The sequence below is a fragment of the Centruroides sculpturatus genome, unplaced genomic scaffold, assembly GCF_000671375.1.
Source record: "Centruroides sculpturatus isolate CEXI.00-Female unplaced genomic scaffold, Cexi_2.0 scaffold920, whole genome shotgun sequence".
Lineage (NCBI taxonomy): Eukaryota > Metazoa > Arthropoda > Arachnida > Scorpiones > Buthidae > Centruroides > Centruroides sculpturatus.
In genome coordinates this window covers 88,195-106,970 of record NW_019385240.1, presented here as the reverse complement: position 1 = coordinate 106,970, position 18,776 = coordinate 88,195, and the positions used below count along the sequence as shown (strand labels likewise).

At 32.1% G+C, this 18,776-nt stretch overlaps 1 protein-coding gene across 1 annotated transcript in view; it reads right to left on the bottom strand.

The window, feature by feature from the left end:
- Nucleotides 1–18,776, bottom strand: part of LOC111636592 (mitochondrial carrier homolog 2-like) — a 70,095-nt gene that overhangs the window by 18,002 nt on the left and 33,317 nt on the right. The window contains exons 4-6 of the mRNA XM_023381872.1: nt 16,528–16,672; nt 15,529–15,584; nt 6,378–6,484 (exon numbers count right to left, since the gene is read on the bottom strand). Coding sequence (XP_023237640.1) covers nt 6,378–6,484; nt 15,529–15,584; nt 16,528–16,672 — 308 coding nt within the window. The remainder of the gene's footprint in view (nt 1–6,377; nt 6,485–15,528; nt 15,585–16,527; nt 16,673–18,776) is intronic.

Below are 18,776 nucleotides of genomic sequence, written 5' to 3'. Positions count from 1 at the left end.
AATAAACAATCAAATTTACAAGACAAAAAAACAAAAAGAACATCAGAAATCAGTACTTTGTGTGTCCGCCATGCTGAGCGATGAGAGCCTGTACACGTCGTGGCATTGAATCATACAGGTTCTGTATGATTCAATGCCATGACGTCAAGTCGAAGCCATCTGGAATGCCATTCCCCAGATTACATTCAGAACCTGAATGTAATCCTGGGGAATGGCATTCCAGATGGCTTCGACTTGACGCCAAAGTTAAGTCTTATTGTGTGCCCCACCAGCTGCAAGAGCAAGTTGCAGACCAATGAAATCCCAGATATGCTTGATGGATGACGTATCTGGGGAATAAGCAGGTCATGGAAGAAGCGAAACCTGTTGTGCAGTCTGAGAAACATGTGTACGAGCATTATCCTTCTGAAATACAGCACCCAGAATGCATCAGAGGAGGAGGAGGACCTCTGGCTCCACAATTTCCCATATGTAGCAATCACTGTTGAGGTTGCCCACAATGTGCACTAGATGGGATTGACAATTATACCCAATAACTCCCCACACCATGATGCCAGGCGTTTGTGTGGTATGACGCTGGATAACACACTGTGGGAGCAGACGTTTCCCTTTTTAATATCTGACGCATACTCTTCCATCATCGTACTGCAGATTGTAGCGAGATTCGTCAGAAAAAACAACTTGTTGCCACTGGGCATGCCACGCACTGTGTTGCTGAGCCCATTGAAGTCGAAGGCGTCTGTGAATCAGCAAAGGGGAATCCTGCATACAGGAACCCTTGCACACAGTTCATGCTGCAGCAGATGGCGACAAACTGTGGAGCGAGACAACAAAACACCTGTAGCCATGCTCCAACATTGTGCTAACACGAGAGGATGCTGTACAGTCTGTCACAGCCATGCAGATTAGGTATCTGTTATCCCGTGCTGTTGTGCTATTGCTTGCCCCACTGCCAGGTTTTTGCCTTATTTGGTTCTCCTCTGTCCATTTCTTCCAAACACACACAACTTTTGTGGCATTACACTGCGTGCAGGCTGCGATTTCTCGATACAAAAATCCACCCTCTCACATACCAATGATGCGGCCTCGTACGAACTCCATTAGTTGTTGGTATGGCTTCCTCTACTTTTGACGAGGCATATTGATCACCAATGAAATGTTTACCGCAGACAGAGGAAGATAAACGGATTTCAACGTATCTTTACAGTCCTTTATATAACTGGAACAAGCAGCTGATAAGGAGACAATTCTCGTTCCATGCATGCACAATCGCTTTGCAATTCTACTCATTTGCATGTCTTACCTCACTTTCCATTTCCTGTAAGTTTGGTTCAATTTGTACAATTCCTTCATGGTGTTGCAATTTTCACAAACATGAGTGTATTTTTGTAAGATTTAATTTCAGAAAACATTATTCTTGTGAACAGAGTGGATTAAATTTTTCGGAAGGAATTGCAATGCCTGCCTAATTATTTTCTTTTATATATATTTAAAGAATTCACTATATTACTAAAGCCAACCACTGCCCTTTGCCATTGGGCTATATAACGACTATAATAATAATAATAATAATAATAAAAAGATACAACACTCACAAATGACACATGCAGAAAGTGTCACATCATGCCAGAAACTATACAACACATTACATCTGGTTGCAAGCTCTTGGCACAGACAGATTACTCACATAGACACAATCAAGTAGCAAATATAATACACCAACAGCTTGGAAACAAACAGAAATCGGTAGACATCCACAAACCATACTACAAGTATATACTACAAACAGTATTGGAAAACAACACACACAAAATGTACTACGACAGAGCCATAATCACAGATAAAACAATTTACTACAACAGACCAGACATCACACTCATTGACAAACACAATAAAATCACATACATTATAGACATAGCCATTCCAAACACTCACAATGTACAAAACACATGCACTGAAAAAATTAGCAAGTACACAGAACTTGCCCAGGAAATAAGGCATCTATGGAGGATGGATAGGGTAGTTATTGTACCTGTTGTTCTTTCCTGTACAGGTGTGATACCACACACACTACACAAAAGCCTGGGAACATTAGAATTGAGTAGAAATACATACATCACACTACAGAAGGCCACTATATTGAATACATGCCACATTGTTAGGAAATTCCTGAATACAGACACTGACACACTTATTTAATTTTAGTTTTGTTTTGGTTGCTATGCCTTGACTCTGGTCCGGCATAGTACACAGCCACCGGTGTGAACCAAGTAAAACTCACTGAACTCAACATAATAATAATAATAATAAATTATCAAACAATTTGACACTAGAGGGAGGCATTAGGCTCCACCTCGTAATAAATTTAATTAATTATAATTTTAATTAAATAATTTAGATTAAACTGGAAGAAAAGAATCAGCCTGGAGTGAGACTTGAACCCCAACTCCCACTTACCAAGCAAATACATTGCCAATTATTCTACCTGGACCTCTGGCCTGATCTCATCTTCCAGTATATATAACATTATGCTATAACCATCGTCGGTTACTATGGTGCCAGCTGGAAATGCATCAAGAGCCCTCATCCTGTAAACTCCCACGTAATGCACTCAGTGGTTGGCTGTAGTAATATAATGTATCAGATTTTGTAGAGTTGTTTTGATGAATTCACTGTAGAAGTCAAAAGTCAAAAACTGGAAGACAGCTCCATGGATATAAATATTAGAAAAATCTTGAAAGAATTAAAGGAGTCAGGATATTTGTTCAGATTAAATGCTTTTCAAGATTTTTAATCACATATTCAGATCACTATTAGATGTTCTAACAATTCAAATAGAATTGTTCATACAACTTTTTGAATCTAACCAATCAATATCACAAATTCAAACATTTCTTTAACAAATTAACAATATTTGGGGTGTATATAAAAATTATAATAAACATAAAATAATATCTGTGCATAAACTAAGAAACAAAAATAAAAAGCGAATAAGGAGTCATAATAAATGATAAAAAACCTAAAAATAATAATAAAATAACAGTAAATAAAATAATTCAATAGTAGATTAGTTGTAGTGGAATAGTAGTAGATAATTTAATAGTATGCACAGATATTTAAGTGTAAAAACACAAAATGAAATATCTATATGTGAAGTTTCTACAATATAAATAGCTAAGACTTGGAAAGAAGCTTCATCTGAAGTTTTTGTGGGCAGGATTGTAACCATAGCAAAAAATGTTATACCCAAAAATCTAGCTTGTTTTCTTCTCTTCTTTAGAATTGGCAGTTTGGTAGTAATGATGGTAGACTCTTCAGCTGTTCCAAGTGGCAAAAATAGTAGACTCTCAGTTAACTGTCACCCATTGGGATTGGTAGATGCCAGGTAAATAGTTTCTGGCTGCTTGAGAACTCCATTAGTTGTTGGTATGGCTTCCTCTACTTTTGACGAGGCATATTGATCACCAATGAAATGTTTACCGCAGACAGAGGAAGATAAACGGATTTCAACGTATCTTTACAGTCCTTTATATAACTGGAACAAGCAGCTGATAAGGAGACAATTCTCGTTCCATGCATGCACAATCGCTTTGCAATTCTACTCATTTGCATGTCTTACCTCACTTTCCATTTCCTGTAAGTTTGGTTCAATTTGTACAATTCCTTCATGGTGTTGCAATTTTCACAAACATGAGNTAAAAATAAGAATGATGAGAAAAAGAGTGTCTAAAAGGGGGAAAATAGATGATATACAACACAAGTGATGAGGGGTACTCATAAACAGAGCATCCATACTATACCATACCATACCAAAAACTCTGTATTGACTTGATGTTAATATTGAAATACAGTAATTAAAAGTAAATTAAGACAAATAAATACAAACAGGTTAAATGAGAACAAAATCTGAACAATAATAGATTCCAACCAACAGATATGTTTACACACAGTGAATCTGTTGGAGTGGAGTCATATGTTTGACTCCACTCCAACAGATGGTGTTTGTATGGGCTTACACATGGCACAGCATTCCATATTTAAACATATTTTTGCTGAAACTGATTTTATTTTAATTTTTATTTGAAGTACAGTTGTCCCTTGATAATCCGACAGGTATGGGACCAAAGGTGTGTCAGATTACCAAAAGTGTCCGGATTACCGAAGTCACAGCCATGCAGATTAGGTATCTGTTATCCCGTGCTGTTGTGCTATTGCTTGCCCCACTGCCAAGTTTTTGCCTTATTTGGTTCTCCTCTGTCCATTTCTTCCAAACACACATAACTTTTGTGGCATTACACTGCGTGCAGGCTGCGATTTCTCGATACAAAAATCCACCCTCTCACATACCAATGATGCGGCCTCGTACNCTGCTCACATAAAACACACGAAATGTGTATCATCGAGTAAGAATTGGATGGGGAGATTCACATCACGACATGCTTCTGTGACAGGTAACGGGGATGGGTACCTTGACGGGAGGTGCGTCGGACTACTGAGCATGTCAGATTAAAAAATGTCGGACTATAGAGGGACAACTGTATTATTTATTTCAGTTTTTTGCTAGTTACTTGAATTCCAGTTGACAAAGACTCTACTGTAACTTGTATATTTTATTAGATTCTTGATATCCTTCCACTGAGGAGTTGATTTCTTTTACATGAAGTTCTGTGGAGAATTTCCCTCATTTGAGATTGTCTTTATGCTCAGACACACTAGTGTGCACTTTGTGCTATGTAATAGCTATTCTGTCATCCATTTTAATTGGAATGAAATAAATGCCACTTTGTTCCTTCTTTGGTATCAATTCTTTCTCATTTTAGTCATGTCATATTGCTGGTTGTATTATAGTCACTACTTCCATGTTTATTATATTTGTATATACCACAAATACTGTTAATTAATTTAAAAATATCTGTTCATTTGTTAAAGAAATGTTTAAATTTGCAATGTTGGTCAATTAGATTCAAAAAGTTATGTACAAACAGCTGTTTGAACTGTCAGAACTAGGGTTTCTCATTTCCCGGTCTTTTGCTTGTCCCGGGATCCCGGGATAAAAGTGAACTGTTTCCCGGGATCCCGGGAAATCCTGGGATAAAATTAATTATTTTTAAGGTATACAAAATATCTTGAAATCAAATGATATAATTATTTTCCATTTTTTAAAGTAATTTTAAAGTTTTGTAACCTCCAAAATCATATTAATAATGCTGTGTTAGGTCTATAGGCCTATAATAAAAATTACCTTTAAATAACGTAGAAATTTTCACAAATAGAAAAAAATTAATTAAAGTTTGCTGGAAACTGCATACAACAACAACAAAAAAAATGTTCTGAATTGAGTTAAAAATTAAAAAAATGAACTTCTAATTTAGAAGGTAATTTTCGTTTTTTAAATAAAATATAATACAAAATATTGCAAACTTTTATAAGATTTTAAAAAGCAAAGATGGTCAATACTCCGATAACTCACTCTAATTCTTATTTTAGTAATGAAAAGTCTTGCCACCGAGAATGCCCTTTCCGATTCAATTGATGTGATTGGAATAGTGTTTAATGCATTTAAGAGAAGACAGATATTATGTGTTTTTTCACCTGTAGCCTGGAAGCTTTCGAGTTCGTTTTCGAGATTGTAGTACTTCTTTCGCTCTCTAGTATTCTTGATTTGTCTACCTTGGCTGCTTTAATAGCGGCATCAAGCTTAGAGCTCGATAATTCGGCAATTCATTTGGCTTTAATAATCAGGTTTATGAAGAAAAACTTCATACTTGCAGACTTTGTACTCGTTTGTATCCTTGCCCAATTTGCACAATCTGGCGTCAGGCATTTATTGAAGCTACTGGGCATGGTTAAAACTCAAGACAGCGTAAGCACAATTATTCCAGATATTACAGGTTCCGACAAGTAAAGAATTTTTATAGTCCTGCCACAAATAAGCTATATATTGATTATTGACCATTTGTGACATGCTATAACGAGCAAAAATTTAAAAAAAAACTAATAGGTAGGTTTAAAATTAATAAATACAAATGTATTCTGACAGTGAATGAGTTAATTATGCTTTCTATTTGCAAAATTCCTCAAACTTAACACAAAATAAGAAAAAAGTGAATTTTTAAAAAATTTGCGAGATTTCCCGGAATAAGAAAAATTTCCCGGGTTAAAAAAACAACCGGGATCCCGTTTGAGAAACCCTAGTCAGAACATCAAATGTTGTGGATGCAAAGATGGAAATGAAAATCTCAAAAAGCACTTAATTCAAATACATATCCTGACTAATTTAACCCTTTTAAGTATCTTTATAACAGAGATTAGATACAATTTAAAACAATTTATTTTTTGCTTGCATAAAAAATTTAGCAAAAGAATTTTGCACTTACACAAAAAATCCTTTTATTCCTTCTTCTTTATATATTTCAATGAAAGATCCATGAATAGTTCTGAAATGTAAATTCATATTTATTAATAAAATAAATAATGTAAAATTAATAAAACAGCCTTCATTAGTAAATAATAAATGATATTCACAACTCATAATCAAATTAAATTTTTTTAACATACACTTAAATTACCAGATTGTCCAATGATTTAAGCTTACATTTGATAAAAACACTCTATTACGGTAATATTAATTAATTACTAGAAAAATTTGTTTAAATGTAGGCAGTGGTATTGTCATTCTGTAAAATTATTAATAAAATTCAATACAGAGAGAGAGAGACTCTATTGAATTTTCTAATCATTTGTTTTGAATGTGAAAGATATTTGAGTACATTTCAGTAAATTTTATATTGATATTTGATGATAAATAATCTCTCGTAAAATAGCAATCTGAAAAAACTCAGTATCTTTTTCCAATGAAAAGTACAGCCAAACCCAAATGTTATCAGTTTGTAAAGTCCACATTAACAAAAAGCAGACTTGCAGTCCCAACACAAATTCTTAGTATAAAAGGTGTTCAACATTGTTTATATTATTTAGTATATAATAAAAATAAGAATGATGAGATAAAGAGTGTCTAAAAGGGGGAAAATAGATGATATACAACACAAGTGATGAGGGGTACTCATAAACAGAGCCAGGAAGGCTAAACATTTCTATTAAAGTAATTATGGAATGTAAGATGATCAAAGTAAATTACACATTCATGAAATGAAGGAAGACCTAATCTTTGACCTGGCCACATTAAGTTGGGTGGTATAGGGTAGATGACAAAACTTATTAAGAAGAAAGTTTTTAAAAATTTTTTAAATAATTAGACAGGACAAATTTACATTTACAAAAATATTTTAAAAATTCTTGAGTAAACAATACACACAAGGATGTGTCTTTTCAATCAGTCCTTTCAAATATACATGAAGAAAACAATCCTATGATAGAGTCAACCTTTTATTTGAGGCTACTCTTTCGCCTCCAAATGAAAAAGTTTAAAATATCCCTCTGGCAGTGGCATAATCATATAAATTAATTATTATTATAATTATAATATAAAAAACACCTACATTGTTCAGAGTTGACATATTTAATGAGCACTTGATTAATAGTAAAAGTAGGTAAATGTATATTTTGAGTTAGAGAAAAACATATAAAAACAGTTTTATCTGTTTATTCTAAGGTTAGCTTTGAATTTTTATTACAAAACTGGGGAGCTTTGCCTCCCTCCTGCATGCTCACCCCATAGGCTTTGCCAACTTCTTCCTATATTTACCAGTTGTATCCATTTATTTTTGAATATTTTATTCAAATGTTTATAATACAGTCAATCAAAAATTTTTTAAAAAAATTTATGTATTTAGACATGCTTCTGTGACAGGTAATGGGGATGGGTACCTTGACGGGAGGTGCGTCGGACTACTGAGCATGTCAGATTAAAAAATGTCGGACTATAGAGGGACAACTGTATTATTTATTTCAGTTTTTTGCTAGTTACTTGAATTCCAGTTGACAAAGACTCTACTGTAACTTGTATATTTTATTAGATTCTTGATATCCTTCCACTGAGGAGTTGATTTCTTTTACATGAAGTTCTGTGGAGAATTTCCCTCATTTGAGATTGTCTTTATGCTCAGACACACTAGTGTGCACTTTGTGCTATGTAATAGCTATTCTGTCATCCATTTTAATTGGAATGAAATAAATGCCACTTTGTTCCTTCTTTGGTATCAATTCTTTCTCATTTTAGTCATGTCATATTGCTGGTTGTATTATAGTCACTACTTCCATGTTTATTATATTTGTATATACCACAAATACTGTTAATTAATTTAAAAATATCTGTTCATTTGTTAAAGAAATGTTTAAATTTGCAATGTTGGTCAATTAGATTCAAAAAGTTATGTACAAACAGCTGTTTGAACTGTCAGAACTAGGGTTTCTCATTTCCCGGTCTTTTGCTTGTCCCGGGATCCCGGGATAAAAGTGAACTGTCTCCCGGGATCCCGGGATAAAAGTGAACTGTTTCCCGGGATCCCGGGAAATCCTGGGATAAAATTAATTATTTTTAAGGTATACAAAATATCTTGAAATCAAATGACATAATTATTTTCCATTTTTTAAAGTAATTTTAAAGTTCTGTAACCTCCAAAATCATATTAATAATGCTGTGTAAGGTCTATAGGCCTATAATAAAAATTACCTTTAAATAACGNACGAATACCGATTTGTCTTCCTTTGTCTTCAGACAACAATTCAAAACTTTTCACAGAGCGGGAGATGTCGACATCGACGTTCAACCCGGTATATACTGATCAGATAGTATTCCCGAGAACTTTGGAATTTTCCCTTGTAATTTCAGCCTTTTATATTTCTGACAGAAACAATTCTTTTATGTTTTCTTCTAAAAAACCAGATTAATGCTGATATCTACTATTAAAGATCTTTTGAAGAAGTAGAAGGATGTCAAAACGACGGTCTTAAAATGGCATCAAAACCAGGTTGAGGTTAATAGGCTTAGGAATCTCTACAATTACAATGCTATTAATTACTTCTGAAAAATCATGAAGACAGGAAAGCAATCAACATTGGACAGATTCTTTAACCCCCACAAAAGGATAAAACATGACTAATAAAAATGCAAGACCGTGTATATATGTATTTTTATTATTACATATAAATAAACGTAGTAAGAAAGTATGTATTTTTTATTTTTTGGGGTCTCCAGAACAAATTAATCAAATTCCCATAGAAACCTATGGTAAATTGATAATCAGTTAACAAACAATTCGGATAGCGAACAAAGTCTTGGAACAGATTATGTTTGTTAACCGATCACCCACTGTACAGTAGACTTCACTTATTATAATCAGGGTTAGTGTCATCAGTCATTTAATGTTATCAAAATTACCAGATCCCAAAACTTTATTTGTAATCAGAGTCCACTTACTATCATTATCAAGTAAATGGGCACTTTTTACAACAATAACTTCAATATGCAGTTGATGACATGCTATCATTATCAGTTTTAACTAGTGTTTTAAATGTTAAACACTAATTATTTAATCATTATTAGCTCACAATATAGTATTTTAAACAGCTGGCATTTCTTACTTCTATTACACACTAATGTTGCAAATGATATTACTTGTAGATGAATTATATTAATATAATATGCAGGGGTCACCAAAATCGCCACTTGGCGATATTTTTATTAAAGTGACGATAAAAATATAACACTGGCAATTGCAAGTGGCAATAAAAACCCTAGTCTGCTTGTTTCAACATTCAGCATGAAATTGAATCAGAAATCATACTTCGGGGAAAACAGCAAAACCTAACAATTTCAGGACATCATGTGGCAAGTTCTGGCAGAAAAGTAAGAAGTGACGTTGAGACTAATGTCAGATGAGCATGATTTCTCATTCATGGTTATGATCAAAAGGCCATATCCAATATTGCCTACATCAGTTTTTTTTTGCTTTTAAATACTTCTGTTTAAACATTGTAATTGAATGTGTTGTTCGGAATTATTCATTAAAAAACTTATTCAAAAATTATTCCTATTGCTAGCAAGGGGAAGGCTATTCAGGACTCTGATTCGAACATAACTTGGTGAGCATGTAGCCCTAAATACAAACAGCTTGTCATCCAAATAATAGAACCCACTTCTCAAGCGTGTCCTGTTATTTAGACAACAAGCTGTTTGTCCACTTCAAAAAATTGGGCCTCTGAAAATTTAGTGTTTAGCTTATAAGTCTTTGGAAGTTTCATATCCAAGAGTGGCAATAGCTGAGCAAATAATATGCTAAGCACTGGAGCTAAATGATATAGGTTCAGAGATTTGGTTTGGTTTAGTTAATTTTATGTGTAACTTTATTATTTTACTGCATCATTAGCATTATTATTATTGTTATTATTATTCCTCACATTTAAACTGTATAGAACAAGAGATTAAAACTTGTTACATCATTTCTTGTTTAGTGAAAAACAAGCCTCTATAGCAGGTGTGACCAAACTTTTATCTCTTAGGGGCTATTTTTTTGGTAAAATATAGTCTGCAGGCGACTATGAATATGGACAAACAATTTTAGGATTTTTATATGCGCATGCGTTAACATTCATTTGCATTGTTCATCGGGACAAATACAAACAGTATGAGTACATTGCACAGACAGTCTATTATTGTAAGAATAAATTATCGAATTAAGATTTTTAAACATTAATTTAAGTGAAAGCAAATTGTTCAACTTTAGCTTCACGGACTACTTTCAAAACCTTTGCAGTCGACCGGGGTCTACGTGTTGGCCATCCCTGCTCTATAGATTTAACTCTTTTATGTCATTAAATAAAACTTTTATTTCTTCACATTTATTTTCACATATTTTACATAGTATCTAATAATATAAGCCACTGATTGGGTGTCAGTATATCTGTAACAGTATGCCTAAAACACCCACTAGGGGCACCCTAGCTATTATTTAAATTAACAATAAATTCAATTTTTTGCGTAACAATATTAAAATAACAAAAAATGTGATTTTTTGCATTTTTGACTATGGTTTAGCAGGGTATGCAACAAGAATGCACATTAAGAAGGGATTTTTTAAAATTCCCCCACAGGTGAGAGGGTCAAGGATTACCCTGAAGAACTCTGATTCTTCTGTACTATTTTAGATGCAGTTTTTTGCGTTTTTGACTGCATTTTAGTAGGGTACACCATGAGAAATTCAGTATTATTATTATTTTTATTTGTAATATGAATATATTATTTATATCATGGAATGACACCACTGATGCTAGAATGCCCTTCCCATGGGGGTGGGATAAACCTAGCCCCCTCCCCTATGGGAAGGGAAATAAATTCTCTGAGGGGAGGGGAGTTTCCCCACGGGAAGGGGGAAAAATTAGAGATACTCTATAACAGTGTTTCTCAACATGGGCATTTTTCCATGTTGAGAGGGAGATTTGTAACAATTTATATTTTGGAGGGGCGAAAAACAATTTTCTGGGCGATATAGTAAAACATTATATTAAAATTAATTAGAGTTTTTATTCGTTATATCGTACAATAATTAAACAAATAGCATTATACTAGTCACTAGTCTATTGAATGCAGTACGAATTTGGCGTTAGCCCTGGCCCTCGGCATCAGAATTTTGAAGTGAAGGGGGCGATACTACGTTGAAAGGGGCAACGATTCGTTAGAGGTTGAGAAACACTGCTCTATAAGGACATGGTTCTCCTCCCCCGTGAAGACAGGAATTCCCCCCATGGAATAGGGAAAATTTCCCATTGATATGAATTTATTATTTATACCATGGAATGACACCACTGCTACAAAAATGCCCACTAGAGGGCAGCCCGGGCTATTAGTGTCCTCATAAACAAATAAGCTTCAAACGTTACTGCACATGGATGAAAATGACAAGTGATATGAAAATAGAATAGCAAGTCACAGCATTTCATTTTTTTTAACTGTTAATATTATGGACATTAATGTTATTAATTTCCTTGTGTGCTCATGTTTGTTACACTTTGAATGTCACAATACTACCATATCTAAAAATAAATGTGAAAAAATCTACAGAGCTCGATTTCCGTAAACAGGAAATGTCACAATTTTTAATTTCTTGTTTCATAAGCTTAAATATAAAATTAATGATGATAATAAAATTAACAGAATAAAATAATAATGTTAAACATAAAAAAACAACTAAAATTTCAAACAATTAAACCTACATTATCTAGCTCCAGTGCTTAGCATCTTATTCACTCAGCTGTTGCCACTCTTGGATATGAAACTTCCAAAGACTTATAAGCTAAACACTAAATTTTCAGATGTCCATTTTTTGGAATCACTTGAGAAATGAGTTTTGTTATTTGGACAAGGAGTTATTTGTGTTTAAGACTATGTGTTCACCAAAGTTCTGTTTGAATCAGACCTGAATGTCTAGTCCTCTCATTGCAAGTTACAGTTTAACATGTTACTCTTGCTTTTCAGATACCAAACTGATAGGGCTACTGGCACCTGCATTAATTAGTAAAACTAGTGGCGATAAATAATTTGAAGTGGTGAAAAAATTTAAAACTGTTGAAATGGTGGCAATATTTTTAAATTTTGCAGAGCAACCTATTATACAAATTCTGGTATATTGTATAGAGGGTTCCTACTCAAATTTTTGTTTTAAATTTTATGACTTTCCCTGACCAACTTTGTACAAATTCCTTGACCCTCACGTCCCTTACAGTTCAACAAATTGATGAAATAAAACAGCATATGACTTATTTGCATAATAAGTCATATGCTGTTTGTTATTATATATTGTAGTAGATATGTTATTGCTTCTTTGACAGTTTAGTTAGTTATTTTTTCTAATTAACAATTACATAATTTTTATACTTGCTGAATAATTAAATTTAAAAATAAAATGTTTTATTAAATTAAAACCATAAATCTATGTGGCTTTGAAAAAATAAAATACCATTATTAACAAATCCTGTATAATCCATGTACAAAAGTACATGTTTATTAAATTTCTCTCTTAATAAATTTCCTGAACTTTATAAAATATTAATAAACTGGGAAAAAGATCAGAAATTATTTTGTTACACAATTAAAATTATTAAAATAAAAAAATAATACCATTTAAATTAAAATTATTTATCATTTCTTGCACTTTGTTATCATTATTTTTTTTATCAGTTCATTAACATCTGCCCTCAAATTGAGAATGTAAACACTAATTGTGAGGGAATCAGAAAAAGTTAAAATATTTCAAAAAATTTTAAACAATGTTAGATTATTATTATTTAGATTTTAAAATACAATCTTACAATGCAATAGAATAATAAGTCTTATGTATAATAAGACTTACTTATTAAATCTAAAATTTTAAAAAAACTGTAAAAATTAAAATTAAATTTTGGCTGACTGTATTTACATCAAAATATAAATAAATAAAATATATTGAAGCTACAAAATTGTCTTTGTGTTTGGTGGTTTAATGACTGAACATGAAGACAATTTTGGAAGCTTTGATATATTTTATTTATTTATATTTTTATGTAAAAATTAAAATTAACTTATTTGATATGGTTTGAAAAATTTAAAGAACTGCTTACAAACATGGTCTTTAGGTATAGTATCAGAAAATTAAAAATAATTGATAAATAGCACTTGAGCATTCTTTACATTTCTATTATACACCCCACAAGTCAACATTTCATTGTAACAGTTTTAATATTCTTATTATCAACAGTGCATCTTTATTTAAATTGTAAAAAAACTTCATACAAATTTTGAAAAACTGGAAGAACTACATGTCTAAGTTCAGTACAAAATACCCCAATGACATACTTTAACCTAGTGTTTCTCAAACTTCACCTTCTGGTAGACCTGTTTAATAAATTTTAATGGGCCATTTATCTAATTTGCATAGCTTGCTGTCAATATATTTGCCTAAACCCAAAGGGATCTGTGGACCATACATTGTTGAGAAATCTGAAATCCAAATTATCTCAACCACCTGGATGTGAAAATTTCTACTATTAGGCACTATACACTGTGCAAAAATTTTCAGTGTTTTCATACAATGCTTTCAATGCTGTCAGATAAGCAGTTAAGTATCTCAGAATGGACAGATTTATGGGAGAAGGCAATGCTGAAAATCTGCCAAGGAGGAATGCTTCCCAAGAAGACTTTCTACAGGAAACTGACTCTATTTAAGTGTTAGATTTGTGAAGAAAACCTGGAAAACTCAGTGTGGCCAGCCCATTAGTGAGATGCAAACCTTTGTCCAACTACCAGTGTTTTATCCACTTAGCTATTGATGGGCTAAGCACATAAGCCAGTATTAATTACCATTACCCAGACCCAACTTTTGTTATTTTAAAGTTTTAAATAATTTCAAAAAATTATATTATTTTAATGAAATTATTTAAATTGTAAAGGTATGTAATTTTTCCTATTAACTAGTTAAAATAATTTAACTTAAATAACATAAATAAGTGTTTTAGAAGTTAAGATAAAATAACCATGATGAGAAAATAATTTCAATACAAAAAATTTTCCTTTTTACAGTACTTTTTGGTGTTCGTTACTTGAAGTTATAAAAATTCATTCTGAAGTCATCATTATAAATAAATTTTGCATTTTTGAATGTCAAAGTCCATTAATTACTGTCTGTGCTAAAAATAATCAATTATGAAACCGAATTCAATTTTATTTTTATTAATTAATCAACAAGTTTATAATTGTATATGCTGTCCTACATTGATGAAAACATGTGCTTAAATTAAAGCATTCTTTTAATCTAAAATATTTATGTTAACTTATACATTTAGTGTTGCATGCAAATTGTATGATAGGCTTATTTAATTATATGTATGATTTAATTTAAATTTTCCAAACTATATACAGTAGAACCCCTCTAATCTGTCACCTTTGGGACTGGGGTATGGTTGAAACGCAAAAAAGGTTGGATTATCAGAAAAACGTAAAATAAAAAATCTTTCCCTTTGTATAGTCTCTGTAGCACTGCTAATTTTTTATTTAATGAAAGAGTAACGTGTTTACGTTTCACTCCTGACATATTGAAAACACACACAAAACTGTACATGTACACACAATGTAAAATATATACTGTAACGAACACAGAAGAATGCCACAGACGGCGAGTCACCGATGACTCGGGACAAGTTTCTCAACTCCGACTACAGTCGGATTAACTGGAGTGACGGACTAGCCGAGGGCGGACTAGAGGGATTTTACTGTAATAATAATTATTAATTGGTTCATAAATTACAGTTTTATTTTGTGTGCAATAATTTTTGGGGAAATTTTGGGTCCTGAAAGTTTTCTGCACCCCTTTTTGTAAGTTGTATTGTACCACATTACTTCTTGTTGTTTGCAGACAGCTACACTTGGTCTAACTTATTGTGAGCAAAAAAATCAACAAGGCAGCCAAGGAGGCAAATTCCCTGACTTTCCATGACTTTTTCTGAACACTAATGAAAATCCCTGACTTTCCATGAGTGGAGGAACTCTGCATATATACTGAATATGCTGTATATGTGAATATGATGTATATGTAATACGTATACAGCAACATACAAGTCTGTTCTCCTATAATTACTGCTTTTTAACGTCAATGCTTTAAATGAAAATAAAAAAAAATTAATGTAATGATATAAAATATGCTAAGAAAGCAAAACATATTTCAAACATTAGTTGATTTTATTGTTTTTCTTCTAATTCTTTTTTTGTAATTTATAGTAAAAAGTTTTACATATTAACTGTTCAAATTGGTTTTGATGACAGTGAACATTCTTAAGCAAATTTGACATTTCTCTTTAGAATTTTTCAATGTAAAACTTATGTTGATGTAAAATTGTGCACTATTGCACTCTATTGCAACCAATTTTTGTAATATTTTGTTTAATTAATGACTACAAATTAAAAATTCTATGTGCATTTGTAATTGGACTACTTCAGCACCAAGTTTTAATGACTTTTTGCTTAGTCTATCTGGCAGATCTGATTTGCTAAGACTGTATATTATTCACACATGTATATAACAAAATGATTTGAAACATTTTTAGCTTCAAAAAGTTTTTGTTCCAAACTACAAATCTAGTATTATTAAATTTCCAGAAAAAATAAACAAATTCCCTCACTTTATACCAAATGTAAGTTTCCCTGACTTTGCCCTGGCCATTACAAAATTATCTGACATTTCCCAGTGAGGTAACTCAGAATAACAAAATTTGGTTATAATCATTTTGAAAAAAATTGGAGTTTTTGGAACCATTTTCAAGTAATTTTTCAGGTAAATTTTGATTGCCCGTTTACCTCCAGCACTATGTATTTAAATAATAAAATAAAAGAAGTTATAAAATAATATGTTTTTAAAAGACTTTTAAAGATTATTTTAATAGTTTTAATAACATATATTAAATTTTTAAATTTTAAGTAAAATCTCATTGTGACCTAGTAATAAATTGTTCATAGACCAGCACTAGTTCATGGACCAAAGTACAAGTAACACAAAACTAAAAGATTTTACTTTCTCGCAATTAAACTGAAATTCTACATACCGTGGAAAGGATGACTTGCAACAATTGAAATGCATCGTGCAACGGTGTCTTCAGCTGTCTCTAATAAGAATGCAGAAACATTTTGTTCATTGCTATCATTTTCAGAACTATTTGAATGCCTATCTTGTTTAGTTACTGGTAATTGCTGGAAAAAATTATTAACTAATTATGCATGTAATAAACAAATATTTATAACATTTATATTAAATCATATCTAAAATAAATATAATAGTTTGTTAGTCCAGCACCTGTGAAACCAGAGTGATATTAAAGTACTGAAAATGACAAATTACCAAATATTTTTGTATTTTGCAAAATTTTGTAAGTTACTATTATTTGTTCTTATATTATTATTATTATTATATATGTTTTACACATGTATCTTTATATTTTCATTAATTCATAATCTCAAAGGTCTGGCTATCAACATACAAAATATTTATTCTAGAATGTTTCAAAAATCTTTGTTCTATTCAAATACAATCAACATTCATTTCTATACATCACTAAACCTGATGTATTAATAATGATAAACCAAACAATCACCATACTTAATTGAGCTAATTAAGTGCTATTATTAATGATTAACTACTAAGCAATTTGGTACTAGAGGTTAGCATTAAGCTCCATTTAAATTAATTAGTAAATATTATAATTATTAAATTTAATAAGAGGTAGCACCTAATGCTTACTTCTAGTATCAAATTATTTAGTAATTAATCATTAAAAATAGCACTTAATTAGCCCAATTAATTATGGAGATTGGTTTATTCAATTTGTATTTTTTTCCAAGTGAGGTCAGTAAAATATGGATGCATATTGGTCAAAGGGTTTAGAAATGTATGAAAGATACATAGATGGCTATATATATCTTATAAAAATTCATTCTGAAGTCATCATTATAAATAAATTTTGCATTTTTGAATGTCAAAAAAGTCTTAATTACTGCCTATGCTAAAAATAAAAATAATCATTCATGACATCAACTTCAATTTTACTTTTATAAATCAGCATATTATATCAAGTTTATAATTATATATTGTGAGACTCAGCGGTGTTTATTAACCTACAGCCTGACCTAAACTGTTAACAATACTATTTTATTGATTAAGTATCAAATTTCACACCTGGGAGTTAATCACTCAGCAAGTTCTCAGTTGCGAAAAGATGCTTTCACATAACCTTCCGACCTATTATCACAAAGTTGTCAAATGAATATAGCTACAAACAGATTTTCGTCACAATCACAGCCGTTCCTCTAACAGAAGTCGTCAGCTCCCAACCGGACTTATTACGTGCCTCCTATTCGGATTAACTTTATCACCAACCATACTTTTTAAGTGCCTAATATAACGTTGGACTAATGATAACTTGGACTAACGTCGCTGCCAGAACCAGAACTTGGATTATTAATCTCAAGAACCTTATTATCAACTATTCAAGAATCAACCAAACTCCAGATATTTATCGCCACGCAAACTATTGTAAGCTCTCTCTCTCTCTCGAGAACGGTCATTTAAACCTTACAATCAAACTATCGACATATTGTGAGATATGTATTTCCTAGCATTACCTATTAAACGGTTGTTATGTTAATCTAGTCTCTGAAGGAATCACTTCCGGTGTGCTGTCTCTCACTCCCTCCAGCCAGAATCTGATCGCTCCGTTACACGACCGCTCACAAGTGACCTAGTTAAGTTTCCGTGTCAACAGAGACGCAATGGTGTCATCCTGACAAGGCATCAAGCAGGTACCGACCCTCTGGTCACAATATGATATCCTATGATGATGACGTAATTAAAGTGTTCTTTTAATTGAGCTGCAATTTGAAAAATTGCAGCTCTATTAAGACCTCTAAATTCCAACTTTTGTCCGTCAGTCTTTCCTTAATCTTGAGAATGCAGTTACATAGATGGAAACCTTAGGGGCAGGAGACCCCGATTAACTATATATGAACTTCCAATGCAAACTGGAATTCTGTTATTTCAATTCAAAACTTTTCCCATGAAAGCAGTTAATAAATGAGTGCAGTGGCGTTCCGTCATTAGAAGCGATGGAAGCACCGCTTCTAATATGTATTTATTTTTTACAAAATACAAATATAAAAGAAGCGGTGGAAGCACCGCTTCCCTTGTATTTTATAAAAAATAAATACATATTAATTTTAATATGAAAATAATCGCACAATATTTTATTATAACCGCATTATATATCTTATTACAAATTTCTATACTACACGTGAAAAAAAA